At 40.2% G+C, this 25,603-nt stretch overlaps 3 protein-coding genes across 3 annotated transcripts; 2 read left to right on the top strand and 1 right to left on the bottom strand.

Moving 5' to 3' along the window:
• Positions 1–888: 888 nt before the first annotated feature.
• LOC121969718 (transmembrane protein 147-like) lies at positions 889–7,522 on the top strand. The gene is made up of 7 exons (XM_042519945.1): positions 889–1,046; positions 1,958–2,027; positions 2,864–2,923; positions 3,034–3,148; positions 4,410–4,525; positions 5,689–5,813; positions 7,080–7,522. Exons 1-7 carry the CDS (start codon positions 970–972, stop codon positions 7,198–7,200), a joined length of 684 nt encoding a protein of 227 aa, XP_042375879.1. The 5' UTR covers positions 889–969; the 3' UTR covers positions 7,201–7,522.
• Positions 7,523–8,978: 1,456 nt separating this feature from the next.
• LOC121969738 lies at positions 8,979–20,223 on the bottom strand. Its single transcript, XM_042519967.1, has 2 exons — positions 19,517–20,223; positions 8,979–9,263 (listed from the first exon to the last, which is right to left on the bottom strand). The coding sequence occupies exons 1-2, from the start codon at positions 20,099–20,101 to the stop codon at positions 9,153–9,155; spliced, it is 696 nt and encodes a 231-aa protein (XP_042375901.1). The 5' UTR covers positions 20,102–20,223; the 3' UTR covers positions 8,979–9,152.
• Positions 20,224–20,312: 89 nt separating this feature from the next.
• Positions 20,313–24,677, top strand: LOC121969729 (disease resistance protein RGA2-like). Its single transcript, XM_042519955.1, has one exon. The coding sequence runs from the start codon at positions 20,313–20,315 to the stop codon at positions 24,642–24,644; it is 4,332 nt and encodes a 1,443-aa protein (XP_042375889.1). The 3' UTR covers positions 24,645–24,677.
• The last annotated feature ends 926 nt before the right edge of the window (positions 24,678–25,603 follow it).

A 25,603-nucleotide genomic window follows, 5' to 3' on the forward strand; every position in this document is an offset into this window, starting at 1 on the left:
TGTTGTAAACAGTGGCATTCTCCATGCCAGAACTGAAACCTCAACAAACGAGAGATGGCTGGCAAAGACACAAATAGAAGTAGTTGAATCCAACAGAAAGAGCGCTAAGTGATGCAAAACTCACTGGCGAAGTAATGAAACCGCCATTATAGCGTGCGAGCTTAAGATACAATGAGATGGATTTATCATATCTTAAACCGTTCATTTTTGCTCTATTAAAGCATGTGATACTTGTGAGTGACTTGTATCTTAAACCGTTCATTTTTGCATTATTTAATATAATTCGAGTGACTTGTATCTGCAGGGCGTTTTTTTCGCTATGTATACTCTCATCTGTATTGTATTATTTTCGTTTCCATGAGTGCTCAATTGGTTGTAGAGGGACAGAATTATTATAATGAGATAATAATTTTTAAGGGACATGTCTTTGAAAAAAAAATTCTTTCTATTCTCTAATTATTTGATGGTCTGTTGTAAGCTAATTTATGGTTTATCTTAATTAATAGAATAAAATGGAATGCCGCTTTCGGTAGCTATTTTTTTTTTTTTTTGATAATTTGTGGAAAAATTTCAAAGAATATATTAGGAATAATTTTTATAATGATAGATTCTCTATGTTGCATGAATTACCTAGTTTGCCCCAAGTCTTGTTATGTCGCATCAATGTATTAGATTTGTTTAGCTCTATGATGGTTCACTTTTTATTTTTTATTTTTTTAACTAGTATAAAGTATTCTGATTAATTTTGAAGATAACTAATTTAGCTTCATGAAAATTTTTTATAATAATTATTTTAAAAATAATTTAGCTATTTCTATAAATCAAATTTCTTACTCAAATAAATAAAATCAAGGATGGGCCATTAAAATTTACGGCCCATTAAGTGATCGAAAAAGAAATAAAGCAGGTCGTCTTCTCGATCGCTCGGTTCGCCATCTCGAAGCGCAGCAGCGGGCGGAGGAGAGAAGGATGACGTTGTTCCACTTCTTGAACTGTGCCCTTCTCACCTTCGGCCCTCACGCCGTCTACTACACCGCTACTCCTCTGTAAGCTTCGTTTTCTCCCTCCCTCACCATCAAATTCTTTGCCTTTTTTTTAATCTCCATGACCTTAGGATCCATCGTCGATTGAATTACTATAATGGTGTAGTTTGCGCTAAGATTCAGATCTGCTCTACTCTTAGCTATTTATGGTTTTACTGCTTGATTTTTTTTAAAAAAAACTTAATTTTGTACTTGTTCGGTTTTTCGATTTGGTTGTTCTCCGCTCTGGAAAATTAAACTTCTTTGGGCTACTTGAGACGAAACAGGTGAGAGGTTGTATAGGAATCCCAGTATGTCTTTCCTCTGTGAGAATGGGGCTGGTTTGTTCCTTATAAAAGCCGAATTGACGGATTAGCCTTTTTCTTCACAAGCTAGGGTAGTCGATCTGGCCTGTTTTTTTTTTTCCTGTCCTTTGGTTTTTAATGATTAGTTATCTGTTAAATAGTTGAAGCACTTGGTAGATTGTCTTTTTTGGCAGTTAAGGTATGTGCCATGCTGTTTCAATGTAGATTTGAGATGTGGGAATGAGACTTGACGTTTCTGCAGCATCATTCTGGTCATAGAAATATAGAATGATGTTATTAATGTGGAGTTGAAGCGACTGAATTAGATACTACTTTATGCTAATTTTCAATTAATTAGATCTAAGACTGCGTACAATGGATCCTTCCCCGGGACCCCGCATGGCGGGAGTTTCGTGCACTGGGCTGCCTTTTTTTTTTTATCTTCTTTTATAAACTCGTTGACATATTTACTGTTTGTTATGCAATGATGGCCGTTTGCTTTCATTGAAAATGGAGGTCTCAGGTTTCTATAAAATAGAAGTGTTGCCACATCATTCATGGTGACTTTATTTTTTGCAGCATGCTCCTACATGTTATGAATTATGCCTTTTTCTATTTATCTTCATACAGATCTGAGTATGATACAATTGGAACTTGTGTCAAAGCTGCTATAGTTTATCTAGGAACTGCTTTAGTAAAGGTATGTGAAATTTAGTACCGTTACTTGTTAACATGTTGATAGGTGACTAAAGTGAACTTAAATCTCCTGACATAATTATACCTATACAGTTTTTTTTTTTAAAAAAATTTAGTCAATATTATTTGATTTATAGTTATGGTGTTTTTGAAAAAGCAAAACGACCTCTAAGTTCTGAAGACATATGAAAGCCATTCATAATGATAACCAAGTTGACCCACCAATTCACATCTTTCAAAATCTAAAACCTTCAAAGTGTACTTCATACCAATTCTGTAAATCTACCTTGTCGTGACCAGCTCAGCTATGCCTTGGGGGCAAGTGTACTTCATACCAAGATCCTATGAATCGTTGCTATAAAACTCATCTTTTGTTTTAGTATTCCTAGCAAATATTCCTCTATGATTATTCACTTTATGCTCGTCCATCATATTGTAAATCTAGAACAAACCACTGTCTGAGTGTTATAGTCAATACAGAAGAACCATTTAGACATTTCTGATAACATATTTTTCAGAGTGTCAGTAATTCTTGTTGCATTTGAGTTTAATTTCTTTGACATCCACTGTTGGTCTCCATTGGTTATTGTGATCTCATATTTCCTACAAATCTCATATTCTTTTGATCACTAGTTTACTTATGGTTACATAAGGCTAAGCAACTTCATGACTATCAGTCTTTCACCATTATTAATTCCTTTTCCTTAATGAATAGTTATTTGTCTTAGTTTGTATCAAGTTTCTTCACTCAGTAGTCAGTACTATAATGAAGCTTGCCACAGCTACGTCGTATTCCTGTTATTCTTTTTCTATGCTAAACTCAAGCTAATCTGTATGCAGCTTATATGCCTGGCAACATTTCTTGAAGTATCTGACAGTGACAGCTTCAATCCCTATCAGGTGGTTTTTGAGTGTATTTCATATCTTTAACACACAGCTGCATGTTAATGCATATGACATGGACTTCCTTGATGTAGTCACTAATTCCTTGTTTGAATGTGATTAATTAGGAATTACTCAAGGCACTAATTGGGTTTATAGACGTAGCTGGACTTTATTTTGCATTGACACAGCTGACTCACAGAAACATTTCTCAAAATCATAAGTTCCAGGCTGTTGGTCTTGGTGAGTAAATGCAATCAGTTGCCTTCTAGTTATTTTTGGCATTTTTTGTTTTTGTGAGAACTATAACCGTCAAAATTAGTATTGGGATTAAATGATAAAAAAAACTTACATCCTGGATTGTGAGAATTAGCGAAACAGATTCGTTATGGAAGATTACCAAGAAAACAAAAAGAACAATCAAATAATTCTGCACATAAGGACATGAGATAATAAATGATGATACCTTTAGAGGAAAAGGGAATGCCGAAGGCCAGGACCTCTATTATAGTGTGTGACTGTGAGTGTGTGTGTATGGTGAAAGTGGCTTTAAAACTGAGATAATCAGGAAACAACTTCCAAGGCCTTTACTAACTTCGTGGAAGGCACCTTTGATCATCAATCATAATAATATGTATACTATGTTTCACTTAATATTAGATTCTTAACACCTATATTATAATAAATAGTAATTCCTGATAAAATTATATTAGTAAAGCATTATATATTATCATATAAAAAATATCACATTATAATACTATTATTATCCATTTAATAGTTATCAAGTTAGTAGTTTTATTTGATAATGCCATCTTTCAAAAATATAAAACAGAAACTGCCATTAATAGTTTCCTTTCACTCCCTCAGCACCCTTACAATCACCAAAACTTGAATTTATTTTTAATTATTGCCTCTCTTCTAAGTTTATTCTTAATTATAGCATCTCTTCTAGATTTGCTTTTGTTTATATATATTTAAATCCATAAATCCTGTAATTTCTTTAAACTAGATTATAGTATGACTATCTGTCAATCTTCAAGATATTCTCTATATGCATACAAGTAGACTCAAACATCATGTTTGACTGTTTGTAATAGTTAGGTTCAACTACCTATCCTTGCATTGAGCTCTACTACAAGTATGTTAACATATGCTTATTTTAGTACCTTGTTATCTTTTAATGTAATTATATTCACTTTCCTCTTTGCTGTTAAAGAGAAAATAGTCAAAAAACTCTTTTTTCACCTCTAACAAATGGGGTTTAGATTTACAGATTCCTGAGTGCAATTTTCACCTATGACTTACCCAAATCTTTATCTGAACAGCTTTTATGCTGTCGGTGCTAGTTCATTGTTTGTATCATAATAGTGATCTGTGTACTTCCAACTATCCCTTAATTCACTAATTTCACTTGTAGATTTATTCATGCCACACAGCTCATTAGATTCACTTATAAATTCAATCATGTTGTAGTTCTGAGGATATGAAATTATTGTATTTGCAGGTTGGGCTTTTGCAGATTCCGTTTTGCACCGATTGGTACCTCTCTGGGTGGGAGCTAGAGGATTAGAGTTCACATGGGAGTATATATTTCAAGGCATTGAAGCAAATGCAGATCTGGTATATATGGTTTTCTTATTTATCTTTGTAAAGTTACTATATTCATTGTCAGCTTGATACAGAACTATAGAACTGGAATATCTAATCTGATGTTGTTCACTTTATGACATGCTCCGTTCGTTAGGACTTTGGATCAATTTTGTTGAAGGATAATAAACATGTAGTCATAAAACTTTCTGCTATGAGGTCTTTTATCCTGATGTGGTTCCATCAACTTTTCCAGTTTACAAATAGGATATGAAGTTTGCTTCGTATGGTGTAATGAAATGGAATCAGACCTGATGTGGGTAACATGTAACTGCTGCAGTGATCCTGTTGGATGGTTCACATGTGTATGGCTCACAGAGAATAATAGTGTACACGCAGGGCAATCTCTGGGGAAAAGGGATGCCCATCGACAACCGCCACATGGCCAAACATCATTAGAAGACACTTCTCTCAATAAGGCCTCTAAGGGTGGCACTATAATAACAAGTGTAGTTTTTACAGAGCTTTTTCAGCCCTAGTAGAGCCCTTTGAGAGCTACTGGTAGAGTGTGGCTTTCGTAGCTTGACTCACACTATGCATTTGATCTCCCTCCATTAAAGCTAAGCTAGACACCTTGACCCACACTCCACCTCTCAGCAACTTAGTGCCTCACTTCAGAGAACCATTGACCACCTTGGTTGAGCCACATCCACCTTAGCTGAACTATGTCCACCTCAGACCAGCCCAACCAGTCCCAGTTCCACTTCAGTCTGACTGTCTCCACTATGGCCGGACTCGACAGAGCCACATTCCACCTCTGTACTACTTGTAGTCATCTGGCTGTGAGTCCTGTATTCAGGTCCAAGACATATTAATATTACCATTAAAACTACCACAACTTGTCAAATGCCCATGATATGAATAAAATGGTGGAAAGCAATAGAATGACTGGTTCCATATATTCGGTTTTAGTAGTAGAATGAAGATTGAAGTGACTGGATAGTTAAAGCAGAGATGTACACATTTGATTATTTTTAAAAGAATGGATGATTCTTTATACTTAGCAGGTCAACTATTCCATAGGATAGTATCCAAAATAGGACAGTGATTCCATTCTCCTAATTCCACCTGCTCCAGACATGCCACATCATTTTACTAAACTCGGTGGTCTTACTCCTTTTGTTTTGTTCTATCAGGTACTAAATCTCTCTCTCGCAGCAATTGGGTCGTTGATGTGGCTCAGGAGGAACAAGCCCAAAACCTTGATACCAATCATTTATGCGTGTGCTGGTATTCTTGCAACAATGCCATCTATCACAAGGTTCTTTCCCTCTCTACTGAGTGTGTCATTTTTTATGCATACTTATTTCTATATTTCGAAGCAAAGTCAAATTGACAGTTCTAATAGCCATCTTAAGTTTTTTTTTTTCTTTTTATTTTAATTTAATTTAGTTGAAAGAATAGATAGTTTATGATCTTATTTTATAAATTTCACCCATAACTTGGTGGGCATGAATATGGTTTTGCCAAGAAAAACATATGGAAATTATGTTAGCGATACCAGCCGTAAAATGCGATTATTAAGAGAAAATTACATTTTCAGTCTTGTAATTTGTATCTTTTTCAATTTTAGTCCTGTTATGAGTTAATTTACGTTCTTAGTCATGTAACTTGTAATATTTTCCAATTTCAGTCATTTTTCCTTCAAAATTGAAATTTTTCAACGAAAAATGTCTAGTTTGTGGTTGGAATATAAAAAGCACATGGGTCATAAAAAATCAAAATCCCCAAATTCAATTTACAACTCATCATTTTTTGTTGAAAAATTTTAATTTTAGAGGAAAAAGGACTGAAATTGAAAAATATTATAAGTTACAGGACCAAAAATGTAAATTTACTCATAACAGGATTAAAATTGAAAAAAGTATAAGTTACATGACTAAAAACGTAATTTTATCGATTATTAATGTCTGCACATTCAAAAACAATGAAGATAGTCGAATCAATTCCTTGTAAGATTAAATTAATGTCATATATGGATTATAATATGTTATTAATTGTGAGCAATTGCATTCTTGAAAGTTGAATGCCAAGCTATATATTTTACACTAATACCAGGCACTGTTTATATTATACTTCATTATTATGAAAGTGAAAAATTGGTCATATGTGAAACATTTGACACATTCTTAACGTTACATTACTTTTTATTTCTTTTTTCAAGTAGATAATGTGTTTTGTATGTTGAATGTGATGACAGATTACTATGCATTCTTTCTGACTTGGTACACCTTTCCTTGTAATTGGGGCGGTGAATAAGAACATTACTTGGCTCGATGGTTGTTTATGTTCATTCAGCATGTGTGTGTGTAAAAGAAGGTTGCAAACTAGTAAACTCCTTATTTACGTTAATTCTGAGCAGCTCGAACACCATCAAGCAAGTCTTGGCTCGACTCATTTAGAACCCTACTTATAAAGTTATAATAGAGTTCAAATTTTGGAACAAGTTGCATGTTGCATTAATGGTTGAAAATGTTCAAATTTTTATTGGACAATCGCATTGAAACACTTTTTATGGACTTCCCAGCTATCTAAGAAGGGCTCTAGGGTGGCAACCTCCAAAGCTAGTGGCTTTTGAATTGAGTTCTTCATTGGTGATGGCCATCATCAGCTGGCAGCTTTTTTCTGCTTGCCATAGACCAGTATAATTATTTGCTGCACGCTCACCTGCCAAATGTTTTGCTCGAGCGACTTGGCAAACAAGGGGTAGCGCTTACGGTAGCGAGTTTTATTTCTGACTCTTTGTTTCTGCATCTTAAAAATACTACTAGTTGTCATTCTATTTCCGACGCATTGTTACTGCATCTTGAAAGTACCACTAGTTGTCATTTCTTTAGCCTGGTCATTCCAGTTATAAATCTCGCTTGCACAGAGTTTAGACTGATTCGGAATTGAATTGAATTTTGTATGGTTCTGTTGGATAAGTTGTATCTATATTCCATGTTACAATTGAGGAGATAACATTATTTACATTCCCTTTTTTCTGATGCATGTTACAAATGTTATGCAATTGTTTTATAGTACATTTGGTTTGTAGAATAGACACTGCTCATATGAATTTCCTTGGAATAATATTTCTTATGTTTGGTTGTTGAAATAAATTTAAAATATTAAATCTCATGAAATTACTATTCCTTGTTCGGAATATCTATTGCTATTAAATTCTATTTCCTTTGAAATACATATTCTCGATGAGTTAGATGGAGGCAGGATGAACAAGTTTAGCAGGTCAAAACAATCCGGATCAAACAAGCCAAAATAAGTAAAAACTAAAAATAAAATAGAGTGGAATAAGATGAATGGGTTAGATGAGTATGGCTAGGGCGAGTCATGCAAGTTTGATTTGGTAGGCCGAGGCCATTGGTCAAGCTGATCATAGAAAGTTGACTCGTGTCAAAGGCACTAGATAGGTCAGGTAAGTTGTGAGAATTAAGATGGATGAATCTATAGGTCGGGCAAATTTGGTAGAGATGGTGGGTTGAGCGCTATTGGTCTCTATGATAAATCCAATTAATTATATTGCCATTGGTCTAGGTTGGTCATGTGAATGTGTTAGAAAAATCAAAAGGCGAAGGCGTCAAATTGGTCAAACAGATCAAGTGGGTTAGGATGGACGACTTAATAGGCCAAGCAGATTGGGTAGGAGACGTGGGTCGAATGATCCAGTTAGCCAATAGGATTTAATTGTTGGACTAACTGAGTTGGCCTATAATATCGAAGGCATCGGGTAGGTCAAGCAAGCCGGAGTGAGTTCGGGTAGATGAAATCAAGTGGTCTGGTTACAACAGGCAATCCATGTGAGATTGGAATGGAAAGGGTAAAAACCAACTCTAATTATTAGAATTGTCAAAGATTTTTTTTTTATTTAAAAAAAAATCAAAGTAGCATCCTATGTATTGCAGTCAGAGCTGCTCGTACTTTAAATTTGATGGGAGCTGAGCAGTTCACCTTTAGGAATACTGATTATTAAAAAAACAAATACAGAAGTATCAGAGTTAAAACTATGAACAAAACGGAACATCCTAATACGATAAATGATGATTTGTTTGCTCCTAATATTTTTATCAATTCATCCTTAGGTTAATACGGAGAAGGTAAATCATGAATGATTATTAGTCATTAGTGCAGGTGGCAAGATATGAAAGGAGACATGTTGAGACACGCTAAGTTTCAATCCTAAAATTTTATGTGATAATATCTCGTCCTTTAATCACCGCACCGTCCCGCCCCACCCCGAAGGACAACTGCAACCCCTTCTTCTTGGTAGTAAAAGACGAATACGCTCGTCCAACGAACTGCAACCTCTTCTTGCCACATACAAAACAGACTACATTATATGCATTCATTTCCATTCCTTTTAAAGATTTCAAAAACTAGTCAAACGGAAAAAGATTATAAAATACAACAAACTGTACATCTTCCTCCTACGGCTTGACATCCAATGTCAAGGCCTCAGGCGGTACCATGAAAGAGGGCAGTTTTGTGAACGAAACATTCAACAAACTACTCAAGAAACATAATCCATCCTTGATAATAAAAGGTTTCTTTAGCCTTTTGACAAGCACAGGTTTCAGCTGCCTTCCATCCGCCATTCTTGCTGTTATCTCCAGCCAGACTTGTTCAGCCTTGGGTTTCTGTTTCCGGTGGGTTTCTGTTTCCAGGCCGATGGCTCTTCCAAACTCTTATCGTCATTTCTGTTATCACTTTCGAGCTGCAACCGCAATTTGATTAGAACCATGATTCAGTTCAACTTTGAAGCAAAGTAAACTCCCCTTGGTCCACTGGGCTTCAAAGTGAGCTAAAAAGCAGAAAGCAAAAATGGCTTGTTTCCTTGGATGGATAGGAGGGAAGTGGGAGAGGGAGTGAAGACACAAGAAAAGTAAATGAACTTAGCTTGAACTTAAGCAGTTTAAGCTAGTTGACTGAGCATGGCCCCTTGGCTACATGCTAGAGAGGGATGAATAATTCTACATAATAAAAATAAATATTTTTCTCAAAACTTTAGAAATAAAGTAATTGTATAAAAAGACATTGATTAGTAGATAAGAAAAAGAGGTATAATAATTTACTTACTTTGCAACTAGGGGATTGTTAATCCAAGACGTTTGAAAGCTCACTAATGTCTCCTTCAGGTGGAGAAGTCTCTTACAACAGTCAAAGTTCACAACTATAAAGCTAAATTCAATTAGGATCAATTACAAGTGTTGTTTTTAACTTCTGGGATCAGAGCTGTATTTATAGCCCTGATCGGGATACTTGGAAGGGTTCTAGGCAACTGGAGGGAGATAAAATTTTATCCTCGTCGCAATGGATCGCGACAACTGATATTTCGATAAAGTTTCTGGTCCGGACACTTGCACCCAAAGCGGGCTAAACCGGCTTGATCAGGGCACGAGTCTGCGGCGTCCTAGGTTCGGGCGCCCGGAATAGCTTCGGGCGCTCGGAGCACAGTCAACCTCTGGTTTACTTTTCCTTCGGGTCTTTCGCTCTAGCTCCGCTCACTTGGATGATTTTGGCCATTCGGAATAGAGTTCACCCAAATTCATTTTTTGACCTTCTCGAGCAACCTCCCGCTTCGGCTTCTCGTCCCTTGGAAACGTCGCGCGCCTCCTTTTCGTTCGCCAACGTACTCTTTCGCAGCACCTCGTCCCTCGGACGCACCGAGCCCATCGACTCTCTTCCATGTCGTCCTTCTCGCTAGCTGTGTCTTTCGCTTGACTTCCTATGCTCTTAAGTTCCTGCACACTTAGACATAAGAATATGAAAACACAACAGGACCTAACTTGATTTGGTTGATCACATCAAAACTACTACGGTGATTGTGCGGTAAGGCGGAGCCCATCTGGCACGGGTCAACGACCACGGTGGAGGTCAAAGTTAAAATGGTCAATGTCAGGGCTCAGAGGCTCAACCGCGTCGCCCAAGCGAGAGGGGCTACATAGGCCGATCTGAGGAACCACTGTCCGATCGGCCATCTGGAGGAAACGTCTAGTCAACCCAATCGGTAGTAGAGCGGGCCGAGCGAGCCACCCGTCTAGCTCAGGGTATGCCATTGACAATGAATAATGAACTGGTATAATAAAAGAGGAAAAAACAGATACATCATAAGGGGAAGAGAAAATAAAAGAGAACACTGCATCTATCATTGAATGTAGAGAAGTCAAGACAAAAATACCTTCTGTTTGCAATTAATATCATTAAACAAGGGCATATGAAGGGTCACTAAAACAGGTATAAAAGAGTATGATAGGTATGAAGAAAGACAAGTTTTGATCTCTGCCCCTATTATTTTTGATTCCTCTCCTTCTGTTTCTAACTTGAGCGTTGGAGGGTTAACGCCAGGGACCCCTTTCCTGATTTGGTTTGTTTTGTAGATAGGAGTGAGGTCTTCATCCAGTCAGCGGAACTACCACCTCCCCGACTTTCCAACTTCACGCTCTTGGACATGATCATTTTGGCGTTATTTGTGGGAATGTAGCCTACATCCAAACGAGAAGATGGAAGACACTGGACGAATCACAACGGTGACGCTGACACAAGAGGAACTTGACACGCTGATATAGGCCCGAGCAGCGAAGATAGTGGAACAACAGCAACAACAGGCGGTGGCAGAGCGCCAGCAGGTATTATCTGAATGTCAAGTGCAAGAGCCTGCAAACTCCGCAGTAGGCCGCTAGGCTGAGTGACGGGATCGAGACATTCGGGAACCAAACAAGAGGTCGATCGGCACGTATGGGGAAGTCCCTCATGCGCCGGTCCCATTCCACCAAGCGTCATTATGGACTCCACGGAAGAGAGGAGCCGAGCAGAAAGAGATCGGGGATTATCCTCGGATTAGGCACCCACTTGAGACGCAAGGAAAAGGAAGGCACCTATAGAGGATGATTCACCTGAATGAGTTAATCAACAGTTTTCGGAGGGGATTCTAAACAACCCTCTGTCGAAGCATTGCACTCCATTGACGATCGAAGAATATAATGGAGTGACCGATCCTGACGACCACTTGGCCAAGTTTGATAACGCGGCCACATTTCACCAGTACACAGATGGGGTGAAATGTCGAGTCTTCCTCATCACGCTATCTGGATCGACTCAACGTTGGTTTAAACGGTTGCCGAGCGGCTCGATCCGCGGTTTCAAGGACTTCCGAGCGATCTTCCTGCATCACTTTGCTAGCAGTCACCGTCATCAGAAGATGAGTGTAAATCTATTCTCACTGAAACAGGGGCCCCGAGAAGCATTAATGACCTATATTCAGTGCTTCAATCAAGTGGCGATGGACATCCTGACAGTCTCCTTGGACGTGTTGGTAAACGCCGTCACCCAAGGATTCATTGAAGGAGAGTTCTTTCGGTCGCTCATTCGAAGGCCGCCAAGGGACTTTGGCCACCTACAAAAGAAGGCCAACGAATACATTAACGTGGAAGAAGCTTAGCCGGCAAGGAAGAAGGAGACGCATATCGAGCTTGCAGGAGTATTTGAACAACATCGGTCGAACAACCATCAACCTCTCAAGGGGCCTCGATCAGGAGGAGCCCCGCCACACGAGCCTAGGACACATGCTGTACAGCATGTGGCGGCCACTCGTCCAAAGGTTGCGAAAGGCAAGGTGTGGACGCCGATGTTCTACTCCTTCCGCTAGTCGGCGACGCATAACACCCGAGACTGCATAACCTGGCAGCTAGCAGGCCAGTCCTGCGGGGATATCGCCATCGATCACCATCACCTGGTCGATGACAAAGGCGTTGATCAACTGCTAGAAGGGAGGGAGAAAGGACAACGCCCAAACCACGCCACCATCAACCTCAGCTTTGGAACAATCGAAGTACCACTCGATGCGTCGCCGAGCAAAACGAACCGTCGACACGGGAGGAAGATGTTGTTGCGGTTAGCACTAATGGTCTAACTCAGATTTTGATGAATGACAAAGTAAGTTAAATTAGTTTTGTTGTGATCTAACACTTTAACTGAGTGTGCAGGAGGAATCTAGCTAGGTCGACGGGTCGACCGGATAGCTAGTGAGAAGCCCAGATAGGTCGACGGGCCGACCAAATAGTTGGCAAGAAGTCCAGATAGGTCGACAGGCTGACCTGATATCTGGCACAAAGCCCAACTAGGTCGACGGGCTGACATGATAGCTGGCACGAAGTCTAGACTAGTCGATGAGCTGACCAGATGTCTGACAAATGGTAAGTGAAGGTAAGTCACTGGAGGAGAGTGATTGTGAGGACGCGTCCCAATTGGGGACATTAAGCGTCGTTCCAGTCTAGGACCATTTAGGATCCCTAAACTGAGACCTTGACTAGTTCCTGGTTCTGGGAGAACATGAACTAATTACTCTTTTTATTATTTGTTTATTTGTCCTAACATATGTCTTGCAGGGTTAGTGAACTAATATTGTTTTGCAGGACAAAAGGAAGAAAATGGCCTTCGGGTGAACAGTGCCCGAAGGCGCCTTCCATGGTTATGGAAGGCGCCTCGGTACTATTCATAGAAGACACCTTCTATGACTATGGAAGGCGCCTCAGTACTGTTCATAGAAGGCGCCTTCCATGGCTATAAAAGACACCTTCCACAAGATAAATTTTGATCGATTCGTAGATAAGGTGCAGCGAAGTCGAGATAAATTTTTATCCCATTGGAGGCGCCTTCAAGGCCTTTGGAATGTGCCTTCCAAGCCCTTTATAAGGCTTATTCGAGGAGGCTTTGAGACATTAACCACATACGAGCTATTGCACGCACCTTTAAGCCTCCGACTGCTTCCTGTTGCTGCTACGACACTACCAAGAAGTTGCTGAGCCTGACGACTGATCCGAGAGAAGTTCTGATCGCGCTCGATAAACAGACATCAACACAAAGTGCATCATTTTCATTCCTTTAAGAGTGTTGGTAATAGTTATTTTTTTTGTACCTAATTTCTATAAAAGGGTAAGTGCAATTTGTTGCACTTAACCTAATTCTTGTGTACTCGACTCTCTCTTCCGGGGGTACCGGAAGAGATTTTTAGTAGATTGTCCATCAATAGGTCTGCAAAACTTGGGCCTTGGAGTAGGAGTCGCCGAAGGCTTCGAACCAAGTAAAAACCTACTCCAAGTGGTATCTCCTAGGTTGTCATTGCATCAAAAAGGGAGAGATTGGTGGTACAATTAGTACTAACGGTCTAACTCAGATTTTGATGAATGACAAAGTAGATTAAGTTAGTTTTGTTGTGATCTAACACTTTAACTGAGTGTGCAGGAGAAATTCAGCTTGGTCGACGGGCTGACCGAATAGCTGGTGAGAAGCTCAGCTAGGTCGACGGGTCGACCAGATAGCTGGCAAGAAGTTCAGATAGGTCGACAGGCTGACTCCAGCTTTTCCTTCAACTTGGCCCGCTCTTCATCTTTGGCGTCTAGTTTGGTCTTCGTGGCGGAGTGTTCGGCTGACCTACTCTCCCTCTCGGCGTTTAGCGAGGCCTCCACATTCTCCAGGTTTTGAGTCAGCACCTGACACTCCTTCTTTTTGATCTCCAAGTCCTCGATGGCCCGGAGCTTCCTGGTGTTGACCAAGTTAAGCTTGGACTTGAAGGAGCTGACCTGTTTATCAAGCCGAGCCAATTGAGCAGCCTACTCACCGCCTTTGCTCTTCTCCGCCTCGAGCTGCTCGGAGCTCTTACTCATATCAGCCCTTAATTGAGCCATCTCAGCGCTCATTTACTCCAGCCGCGCCTGAGAAGTCGCTGACTGACCGCTTGGGGCGTGCAACTGTTTAATATTTTACTCCAAAAAGGCGAGTCTTTAGCACATGACCAGGTTTTCTACTCAATACTGCGAGGAAGTAAAAAAAATTATTAGGGCTGACCGGTGACAAATAAGAACATACAAGTAAAATACTTACCCCAGTGGACATCTGGGTATGACTATCAGCGAGCGCTCCTAGAGGCGTGACTGTCGTATAGGCTCGGGCGTCGGCCCATATCTGTGTGACCGACCCCTAGATAATTATTTGGTACTTCGGGGCTCGGGATTCAGCGTTGTCAGAGTCGCACCACTCATCTGTAGGAAGATGAATGACCGACGTTATATGTCGTTGGTCACTCAGAGCAGACGGGGCTAAAGTTGCTCTGCCGGTCGATTGAGATGTTGACGTCGATCGGATGTAAGACTTCTGAGCCTTTAGCAGAGGTGGAGGTGGTATGAAAGCAATCGTCGGTGCACAGATTGTTCCTTGTGGCAACTCGGACAAAGACGACGTCCGATCGGATGAAAGTGAAGTATGTGGGACGATCGTCGCTTGCTCGGGCGCGGGTGTGGAGGTTTCACCCCGCTCGGATGGAAGACATGGGCTGGTCCTGGTTGGAGTCTGTATAGTGGAGGAGGTGGATCGGGCGACAATATCCGCGCGGTGCCTCTTTCGGCTTATCAACGACTCCCCAGAAGAAGCCAATTCCGAGGTCTCATTGACCAGAATCATCAGAAGCTGTTCAGGCGAAGGATTCACTGCGCCAACCGCTTTACCACCAACTGTACGACTAGCTACTTCTTCATTTCCTTGAGCTGGGGCTCCTGTGCTCTCTTCGAGCGGATCTTTGTGGGAGCCAACTGGTTGCAAGCTGCGACTCTCCAGCTCAGCCACGACCGCAACATTAATGTATGCATTCGCAAGCTTACACTTACCGGTCAGACACGCTCGCAATATAATTTGAGCTGCACAGAAGGAGGAAAAATCAGTTACATTCAAAGGTTGGGGAAAAGACATAGCATACCTAGGCTGGACGGAAGCCTTGTGCGGATCGGGCTCAGGACGAACATGTAGAGGACACCCTCCAACAACAACTTGAGGATACGATATTCCTGGTTGGCCAAGCTGGAAGCTACATGGAGGTAGTCCGATCGACTCTTATATTTCTTGAGCTCAGGAGGGTTCGACACCTTTAATTGCCAGCTGGTCAAAAAGTCCAGTCGCTCGGGAAAGCAAACAAAGAAGTAGTAGTCCTTCCAATGCTTGTTGGAGGATGACATCTTGTCAAAGAAGACTAGGCCCACTCGGGCTTGGAAGAGAAAAATCCCCGGCTCGGACAATTTAGGGTAATAGAAATAGTGGAAGAGTCGAGGAGTAAGAGGAATGTCGTGTAGGCGGAATAGAACGACAACTCCGCACAACAACCGAAAGGAGTTCGACACCAGTTGATAGAGAGAAATATGAAAATATTTACAAACAACAGAGAAGAAAGGATGGATCGGGAACCGTAGATATAAAATTTTTCACAAAAGATTAAAATTATTTTAAGTAAAAATAAATTCTTTTCGGTATAAATACATATTTTTAAAAAATTAAAAAAATAGTTATTAACCTAGAAAAACCGTGAAATATTTTTTGAGAATGTATAATAGTAAGTAATTTTCTAGAAAAAATAAATTTTAAAGAATTAAATTTTCAAAAAATTTTAATATTAAAAAATTTTGTTTGGATAAATAATTCATAGAAAATTCACCAATGACCAAAAATTTTCAGAAAAATTTTCTGAAAATTTTCTTAGCTAGAGAAAAAGATAAAGTTTAATAGAAAAATAAATTTTACAAAAAATAGCACTGGTAAATATTTTTAAATCGAAAGAATATGATTTTTTTTAAAAAAATTTATAGAAAAATAATACAACGGTCAAAAAATTTGAATTTTTTTATAGATGAGTAATGAAATTCTCTTTCTTGAAAAAAAAATTTAATTTTAATTAATTTCTAACCGAAATTATATAGAATAATTTATTTGATAATTATAAGTAAGAATATGAAATCAAATTAAAAATAAAATATGCATAATGATTTTTCAATTTAAGCATGATTTTGGAACCCAATATACGTTTTTTCTAATTGGGTTAATCAAAAATTTTTTAGAGATATATTTTGTTGATAATTTTCTGATTTGACTCTTATGATATTTAAATGTCAGTTTAGTCCTTAATAATTTTTGAAATTAGAAATGGTTATATTTGAACATGCAGAATTCTTTATGTTTTCTTTCTATTTTTAATTTCTTGTTTTCAATTTTTATCTTGTCGAAATCCTCTAGTCGACAAGATGTTGCCAAGTTTAATTTTAACTCTTCATTTTCTTTTTTTAATTTACAGGTATTTTTTGATAATATTTTTATAAACTGAAATAACTTATTAGGAGGTAGAGATCGTACATGACTTATCTTGTTGATTCCGTAATCTGAAGCTACACCTGAAGTGATGTTTTCTTCTGATGTTGCTTCCCCTTCATCGATGCTCTCGATACTCATTTCAGATGAACTTGCTCCGTCTTCATCTTCTTGGTGATTTACACTAGCGCAAGTTCGACAATGACTTTGATATCTGACTCGGACGTCGTTTTGTCCCACGTCGTCTTTAGATTTCAATGCTTTGTCTGGACTGATCTTTTGTCCTTGCTCTTGTCCTTGTCCTTGCTCTTTAATTTAGGGCAATTATCTTTCACGTGTCATTCTTCATTGCAGTGGTAGTATCTTACTTTTCTTTTTCTTCTGTTTCCTATCCTTGATTAAATTTATTAGTTTTAAATAATTTTTTAAATTTCCTTACCATGAATGCAGTTTCGTTATCGTCGAGGGACGTTTAGGATTCTGGTTCATCCATTTTTACTTTTAAGGCAATGTTGTGCTTGGGCTCCTTCTTTAGATCTGTACATCTAGTTTCATGAATTTCAAATATAGAAAATAACTCTTCTAAAGTACTTACCTCTATATCCTTAAAGATGTAATAAGCATCTACTAAGGATACCCATTCAGAAGTCCTAGGAAAGACGTTAAGCGCGTACCTTAGCAAATCTTGGTTGGTTACCTTTGCTTCGAGATATGTGAGTCTGGTGATGAGTTCCTTGATCCTTCAGTGAAGGTGTGTAACGGTTTCGCCTTCTTTTAATCGGAGGTTGCTGATCTTGTTCCGGAGTAAATCCCATCTCGCTAGTTTTGCCTCCGAGGTTCCTTCATGTAGTTTTAGGAATTTCTCCCAGAGCTCCTTGGCTGACTTGTAGGCTTCGATCCGGTTGACTTCTTGAGATGGTAAAACGCTAAACAGATGAAACTCTGCTTTGCCGTTTGCCACGAAGTTGGCTTGCTCCTTTTTCGTCCATTGATATTCTTCTTTGTCCTCTGGTGCTACAAAACCAAATTTCATAATTAATAATAAATCAAAATCTATCTTAAAGAATACCTCCATCTTTTTCTTCCAGTTCGCAAATTCCCCCTCGAAATTTGGTGGATAGATATTCGGTCCGACCATCTCTTGTACTTCGGTCAGTGGTTAGTCCTTCTGAAACGTTCTCACTCTGATATCACTTGTTGGTCCCTTGGTTGCTGACTAGAGGCAGTGAATAGCCCTGCACAATAAAAATAAACAGCTTTCTCGGAACTTTAGAAATAAAGCACCTGTATAAAAAGAAACTAATTAATAGACAAGAAAAAGTGACATAACAATTTACTTGGTTTGTAATTAGGGGATTACTAATCTAAGACGTTTGAAAGCTCACTAATGTCTTCTTCAGGTGAAGAAGCCTTTTATAGCAGTTAAAACTCACAACTACAAAGTTAAACTCAATTAGGATCAATTACAAGTGTTGTTCGAGCTTCTGAGATCAGAACTGTATTTATAGCCTTGATTGATGCCCCTGGAAGGGTTCCAAGTGCCTGAAAGGGGATAAAATTTTATCCTCGCTGTAATGGATCACGACAGCTGACATTTTGATAAAGTTTCTGGGGCGCCTGGACCCGCTCCGGGTGCCCGGACTGGGCTGAACCGGCTCGACCAGGGAGCGAACCTGGGGCGCCTTGGATCCCGGCAGTGCGGGCACCCGGAGCACAGTCAACCTTTGGTTGACTTTTCCTCCGGGTCTTCCATGTCAGCTCCGCTGGCTTGGGTGATTTCGGTCATCCGAAATAGGGTTCACCCGAACTCATTTTCCAGACTTCTCGAGCAACCTTCCGCTTCGGCTTCTTGTTCCTCGGAAACACGACACGTCTCCTTCTCGTCTGCCAGCGTACTCTTTCGCAGCGCCTCGTCCCTCAGACGCACCGATCCCGTCGACTCTCTCCCGTTCCGTCCTTCTCGCTAGTTGTGTATTTCACTCAACTTCTTGTGCTCCTAAGTTTCTGCACACTTAGACACAAGGATATCAAAACATAACATGACCTAACTTGACTTGATTAATCACATCAAAACTACCACGGGATACTTACAATCAAGACATGTTAGTTTAATCTCTAATGATGAGTTAAAGGCCAACAAATGTGGTAAAAGGTGATTCACTTGTCTCAACGTCCTCGCTAATCCGTCTCTATGCTAACACAGAGGAAGTCAATTATAGAGGAAGACATATTCGAACACGTTGAATTTTAATCTCATAGCCTAATGTGATAACACCTTATGTCTTAATCATTTCATCGCCCTGTGAGAACGAGTTAAAGGCCAACAAAAAAAAAATTAGCCCTAAGATAATCAATTTGTCCTCACATAATATTTCTAGCGACCACCAAGATAAATCGAATTTCGACCCATGATCTAATATGATAATATCTCATGATTTAATCAACTTATTACCCTGAGAGAATGAATTAAAAGCCATTAAAAAAATAATAAATTCAATTATTCTGATGGACTATCCTGAAATTTGTTTATTGCTACTATGATAAATCGGAAGCGCATCCTATTTATAATTTCATCCCTGGGATTATGGTGTCGCGGTAGGATATTCATGTTGTCTCCCAGGTACTCGTGGTTTAAACTAGCTATGACGTATTTGTAGAAATTTTTCCTCCAAATGGAAGGCGTAATTAAAGGATGTTGGGCTTCTGGGTTGGCCACCGCATGCGCTTCCCGATTTACTCTGGTGGTCGATGAAAAACTTCTGTGGGACCAGATCGATCACCCTAGAAATAATTAATGAAATTAACTGGAATTATCATTTTTTTTTTTATAGGTCGAAAATTTACTTCAGCCGAATGAGGTGACGTCCGATCCCCAACTCCACCACCACTTGCAACTCTCAATTCGAGCGGCCGCAACAATTCCAGCTCCCCTACGGCCGGCCTGAACCTCGAGATCCCATCGCCGGCGATCAAATCCGACGCAAGCTCAACAACCGCGCGCCGTACACCTTCCGCCACTCGATTCCCTCCGTCCGACCCGGAGGCGGAACCCGTACCTCTGCCCAAAGGAGACCTTGGCGATCCTGACCTTCGCCTCCGGATCCCACCCGTGCTTAGCCACGAGAGCCCGCGCCAAATCCCCAGGAAAGTGCGGCGGAGGGGGAGGAGGGAAAGGGGAGAAATCCAAGGAGAGCGAGAGGGAGGAGCTGAAGGGGACGGATAGTGCGTCGTTGAATCGGTGGCGATGACGAGGAGGAGGACGACGTTGAGCGGAGGAGGAAACGTCGTCGCCATTTCAATTTCCCCTAAAATTTCGATGACGATGGCGTTAAAAAGCGACCGCGGTTGACGCTGACGGTAACGTGACCGTGTGGCGGTATCATGACCGCCTAACATCATGCTGCTCCGCCACGGGTGATCCACAAGCATCGCTCATCGTCAAACGACCATGGAATGGATGCATATAGTTATCAATAAAAAATCGATGACTTCTCCCCGTCTTTCCGGCGTTCCTCTCGTCCATCGATCTTCTTCTTCTTCCTCCTTTTTCTTTTTCTACTCTCTCCTTCTTCCCTTACTAGGTTTACGTAGTTAGTCTCTTCATCTGCCGGCAAAGTCTCATCATAGCCTCTTCGCTCAAATGTCGACAGCGTTAGCGATCGGCGGATGGTTCGCCCAAGGCTTCATCCAGACCCTCCTCGACAAGGCCAGCGATAGCGCCGTCCAACGCCTTGCCGGGCTCCGCGGCCTCGACGGCGACCTAAGGCGACTCCGGGCGTCTCTTTTCAAGATACACGCCCTTCTGGACATGGCTGAGAGGAGGCGGTGCAACAGTAGCAACCTGGTCGAGTTGATGAAGCAGCTCAAAGACGCCTCTTTTGACGCAGAGAACTTGCTCGACGAGTTTGAGTACCAAAATCTGAAGCACAAGATCGAAGGCCAGGCGAGTGATTTCTTTACTCTCGCCTTTAATGCCGCAAAAAATTTTTTCTCCGCCGACGGCGATGGTTTTGGAAGCAGGTTGAGGGCGATTCAGGAAAAACTCTGTGAGATTGCTGCCGATATGATAGATATCATGCAACTGCTTTCGATGGATGATGCAGGCAGACAATCCACTGGGAAGTTGGTAAGGAGAGAAACAAGCTCCTTCTTGACCGAAGAGATAGTATTTGGCCGAGACAATGAAAGAGAGAAGGTCATTGCATTGTTGTTGGGCTCAGCCGAAGGTTCTGAATCTAGTAACCATGTTTTCTCCGTGTTGCCTCTGGTCGGCATCGGCGGCGTTGGGAAAACTACACTTGCACAGCTTGTCTACAACGACGATAGGGTTGGAAACTATTTTCAGCTCAAGATTTGGATTTGTGTATCTGATGATTTCGATGTGAAGAGACTGACCAAAGAGCTGATAGAGTCCACTACGAAGGAGGAACAATCTGGTCTGACAAACTTGGACACTCTTCAGTCAAGGCTTAAGGAGAAGATTGAGTTGAAGAGGTTCTTGCTTGTCCTTGATGATGTGTGGAGCGAGAACAAGGATGAGTGGGACAAATTGTGTGCTCCTCTAAGCTTTGGAGCACATGGCAGCAAGATCATAGTGACTACTCGACATACGAAGGTCGCTAGCATAGTTGGCACAGTGAGCACAATCTTTCTTCATGGCTTAGAAGATGATGCTCTCTGGGAATTGTTCAAAAAACATGCATTTGCTTCTCAAATTGTTGTTGAGGAGCATCCAGAGCTTGTGATCATTGGTAGGGAGATTGCTAGCAAGCTGAAGGGCTCACCACTAGCAGCAAAAACACTTGGGAGTTTGTTGCGATCAGATTTGAATGAACAACACTGGAGGACTATAATGGAGAGCGAAGTGTGGCAACTGCCCCAGCAGGAAAATGAAATTTTGCCAGTTCTACAATTGAGCTATCATTATCTTTCTGGACATCTTAAGCAGTGCTTTGCTTTTTGTTCAGTATTTCGAAAAGATTACATATTTTGTGAACACACGTTGGTTAGTATCTGGATGGCAGAAGGATTCATTGCACCTCAAGAAAATATGAGGATGGAAGATGTAGGAAGCAGTTGCTTCCATGAGCTTGTTAGCAGGTCTTTCTTTCAAGAAACTCAACGGCGAGGGCGATTTGTGATGCACGATCTCATACATGATCTTGCCCAGTTCGTTTCTGTAGGTGAGTGTCATAGGGTAGATGGTGATAAGTTTGAGGAGATCCCTAAAACGATCTGCCATCTATCAGCAACATTAACTGCACAGAGGAAGTTGATGGAGTTCTCTGGTTATCACAAATTGCGGACTCTCATGATCAACTATCAGAACAATCAGAACCAGTTTGTGCTGAGAATTGAGACTCCTTTGGTGCCTGATGACTTGTTTAGAAGACTAAAAGATATCCGCGTCCTGAGTTTGCCGAAATGTGGCATGAAAGAATTGACTGAAACTATTGGTGAAATAATTCATCTCAGGTACCTCGATATATCCTACAATTCCGGCATTGTGAAGTTGCCGGAATCATTATGTGTCCTTTACAATTTGCAAGTGTTGAGACTATGTGGATGTCAACTACAAGGTTTCCCACAAGGTATGAGCAATCTGATCAACTTAAGGCAACTTCATGCAGCAGATGAGATAATTTCCAAAGTAAAAGAAGTGGGGAAGTTAATTTCACTTCAGGAGTTGCCCATATTCAAAGTGCTAAAGTACGATGATGGCCACAAGCTTGCACAACTTTGTGACTTGAAACAGCTCCATGGAGAACTTACAATTTCAAATCTTGAGAATGTCAACAGTGAAGAAGAAGCTAGTCTGGCTAAACTGAAGAACAAAAAATACCTGGATGCATTAAAGTTAGAATGGAAAGCAGGCCAGGAGTCTAACTTGGAGAAAGAACATGTTTCTGAGGAAGTACTTGAAGGTCTCCAACCACATCACTCCCTAAGAAGTTTGACAATAAGGAGGTATAATGGCGGCGTGTTACCTAGTTGGCTACAGGCGTCACCTGTTTTAAAATTGGAAACTCTTAAACTAGAAAGTTGTAAAAGATGCAGGGATCTTTCATGTACTGGTGAACTTCCACTTCTGAAGGTGCTTCACATAAAGGGAATGCCTCAAGTGAAACAAATAAGTCCTAGTCTGTGTTGTCACACAAAGAGCAAGTTCTTCCAACAGCTACATGAGCTGGTGCTTGAGGATATGCTGGCATTGGAGGAACTACCTGATCTTGGACAACTCCCTTATCTCAAGAGTATTCAGATGAAGGGCATGAATGCACTGAGATGCATAGGAAATGGTTTTCATGGTGCTAATGGAAGCAACTGGTTTCCGAGACTGGAAAAGCTACGGCTGCAAAACATGCAAGCAATGGAAGAACTCCCGTTTCTTGGACATCTTCCATGTCTCAAGGTTATTGACATAAGGCAAATGCCTGCTTTGAAGCATATATATCATGCACATTATGATTCTATAGAGAGGAATTGGTTTTCCACACTAGAAGTTATGGTGCTGGAGAACATGCTATCGTTGGAGGAGCTCCCATGTCTTGGACAACTTCCGTGTGTTAAGTATCTTCGACTAGATATAAAGAAGATAGCTCATGGATTCTTTAGAGTGCCTTCAGAAAATAATTGGTTACCTAAGCTAGAAAAGTTAGAGCTCAAGGGCATACCAGGATACGAGGAACTCCCTTCCCTCGAACAACTTCCACATCTCACAGTTCTTCACCTTGATGGGATGACATCAGTGAAAGCTATTCGCCAAGGCTGCACTTTCACTGCTGAGCAGATCAAGTGTTTTTCAAGGTTGGAAGAGCTTGTCTTCAGAGACATGCCAACATGGGAGGAGTGGTCTTGGGCTGAGGGTGGAGAACATTTTGCATGCTTGTGTAGACTCAAAATTGCACAATGCCCCAAGCTGAAGCAGTTGCCTCCACTCCCTGCCTGCCTCTTAGAACTTGAACTGATACATGTTGGATTGACAGAGCTTCCAGGACTATGGAAAGGAACTAATGGAAATAGCAGAAGTAAAATTTCATCTCTTACAAGGTTGCATATATCAGAATGTCCAAGTTTGAGAAATCTAGAAGAAGGATTGCTATCCAATCACCTACCACACATCAATTCAATTCTGATACTGGATTGTGTTGAACTCATGTTTCTACCAGTTAAGAAGTTTTCAGAACTCACATCCCTTGAGATGTTTTCAGTAAGGCACTGCCCCAAGCTCATGATGACACAAAGTCAGGACATTGATGTCCAGCTTCCAACCTCTATCAAGATATTAGGATTGTGCAATTGCGCATCATTTGGAAAATCTCTGCCTGGATGCTTGTACAGCCTCAGTTTGCTAACTCGATTGAGTATAAGTAACTGTCCACACATGGAAACTCTTCCAGGGGAAGCTATGCTTCATTTGAAACAACTCTGGGACGTGAGTATCAAAAGTTGTGATGAATTGAGGTCAATAGGCGGAATAACATTTCTCAGCACTCTCACGAGGTTAGAACTTGCAGATTGTCCCAAGCTTCTGCTGAATGGAATGGTTGAAGAAGGAAAATGCTTGTCTCTGCTTGAACTAAGGGTCGACAACACAGCTCTACTCAAAGTATCACCAATATTAAATTCATTACCATCCATCCATTTTCTTTATATCTTTTCCTCTTATCAAGCTGTAATGTTTGATGGAGAAGACCAAGGTCTGTTGCAAAGTCTCACAGCTATCAAGTGTTTAGAATTTGGCTTTTGCAAGAATCTCAAATCCCTGCCGACCGAGTTGCATTCTCTTCCATCGCTTAAGAGTTTGGCCCTATTCGAATGCCCTGAGATACAATCCTTACCAGAGAAGGGACTGCCTCCATTCCTAACCGACTTGCGATTCCAAGGCTGCCATTCACTGTTGACAAAGAAATTGGAAGAACACTTGCAGGAGATCAAGAACTCAGGTAGATTTGATTCAGTTTTTGCATAGACAAACAAGAGATGCATAACACAAACCTTTACCACTCATTCTTCCATGTTTTTTTTCCCTTTTTATTCTTGTTCTCTTAAATATCATTCTTCTTGGTGATTTGGAATTCACATTCTTGTTAACTTGTAGACAACTATCTCGAGTAAATGTGCCTTGCTTGAGAAAGTGTATATATGATGGACAGGTTAAACAGTTTCGTGTTGTTTTATGATTAGATTAGTAAATGCGAACTGTTCCTTTAATTTGGCCTTTGCTTGAGAAAGTGTATATATGATGAACAGGTTAAATAGTTTCGTGTTGTTTTATGATTAAATTAGTAAGTGCGGACTGTTCCTTTAATTTGGAAGTGGAGTGGATTTTTCAAGTGGTTAAAGATAAGAAAATGATGTTTTGTTGTCCTTAGTGATTGTCAAAGTAGTGGAGGGATTAATCAATGAAAGATAATTGGGAAAATCACAGAAATGATATATAAAACACGCACAAACAAACAAAAAATTCTACATATAAATAATAGCAAATAGATACTTCGGGGTGGCTGAATAGATGTAATGCAATAAGTAAAACATTCAGAAAAATAATAAGCAGACTATGATTTGAATTTCAAATGGATAAATATTTTAGAGGTTAATTTTTTAATGTGAATAAATTGTGTTTTAGATGTATTCAATAGCTGAAGAAAGAGACTACATTTAAAATAAACCGGGTGAATTGAAACCTGGATACTAGGATTAAACAAAATAATAATACTTTGGTTAGGGAATTGTTTGGAACATTGAGAAAAAAAGCTTTCACACGTTGCCACTTAGGCTTGCTACTACTGGATCATTAGTTTGACCGGTCAAACTCGTTAAATATAATTTATTTATATGTGTGAAATATTTTATATTTTTAATAAATGTATTTAATGATAATAATAATAAGTTGACTGATTAAACTATTGACTCGAAAATTCATGCTAC

The sequence above is a fragment of the Zingiber officinale genome, chromosome 1B (assembly GCF_018446385.1).
Source record: "Zingiber officinale cultivar Zhangliang chromosome 1B, Zo_v1.1, whole genome shotgun sequence".
Taxonomy (NCBI): Eukaryota; Viridiplantae; Streptophyta; class Magnoliopsida; order Zingiberales; family Zingiberaceae; genus Zingiber; species Zingiber officinale.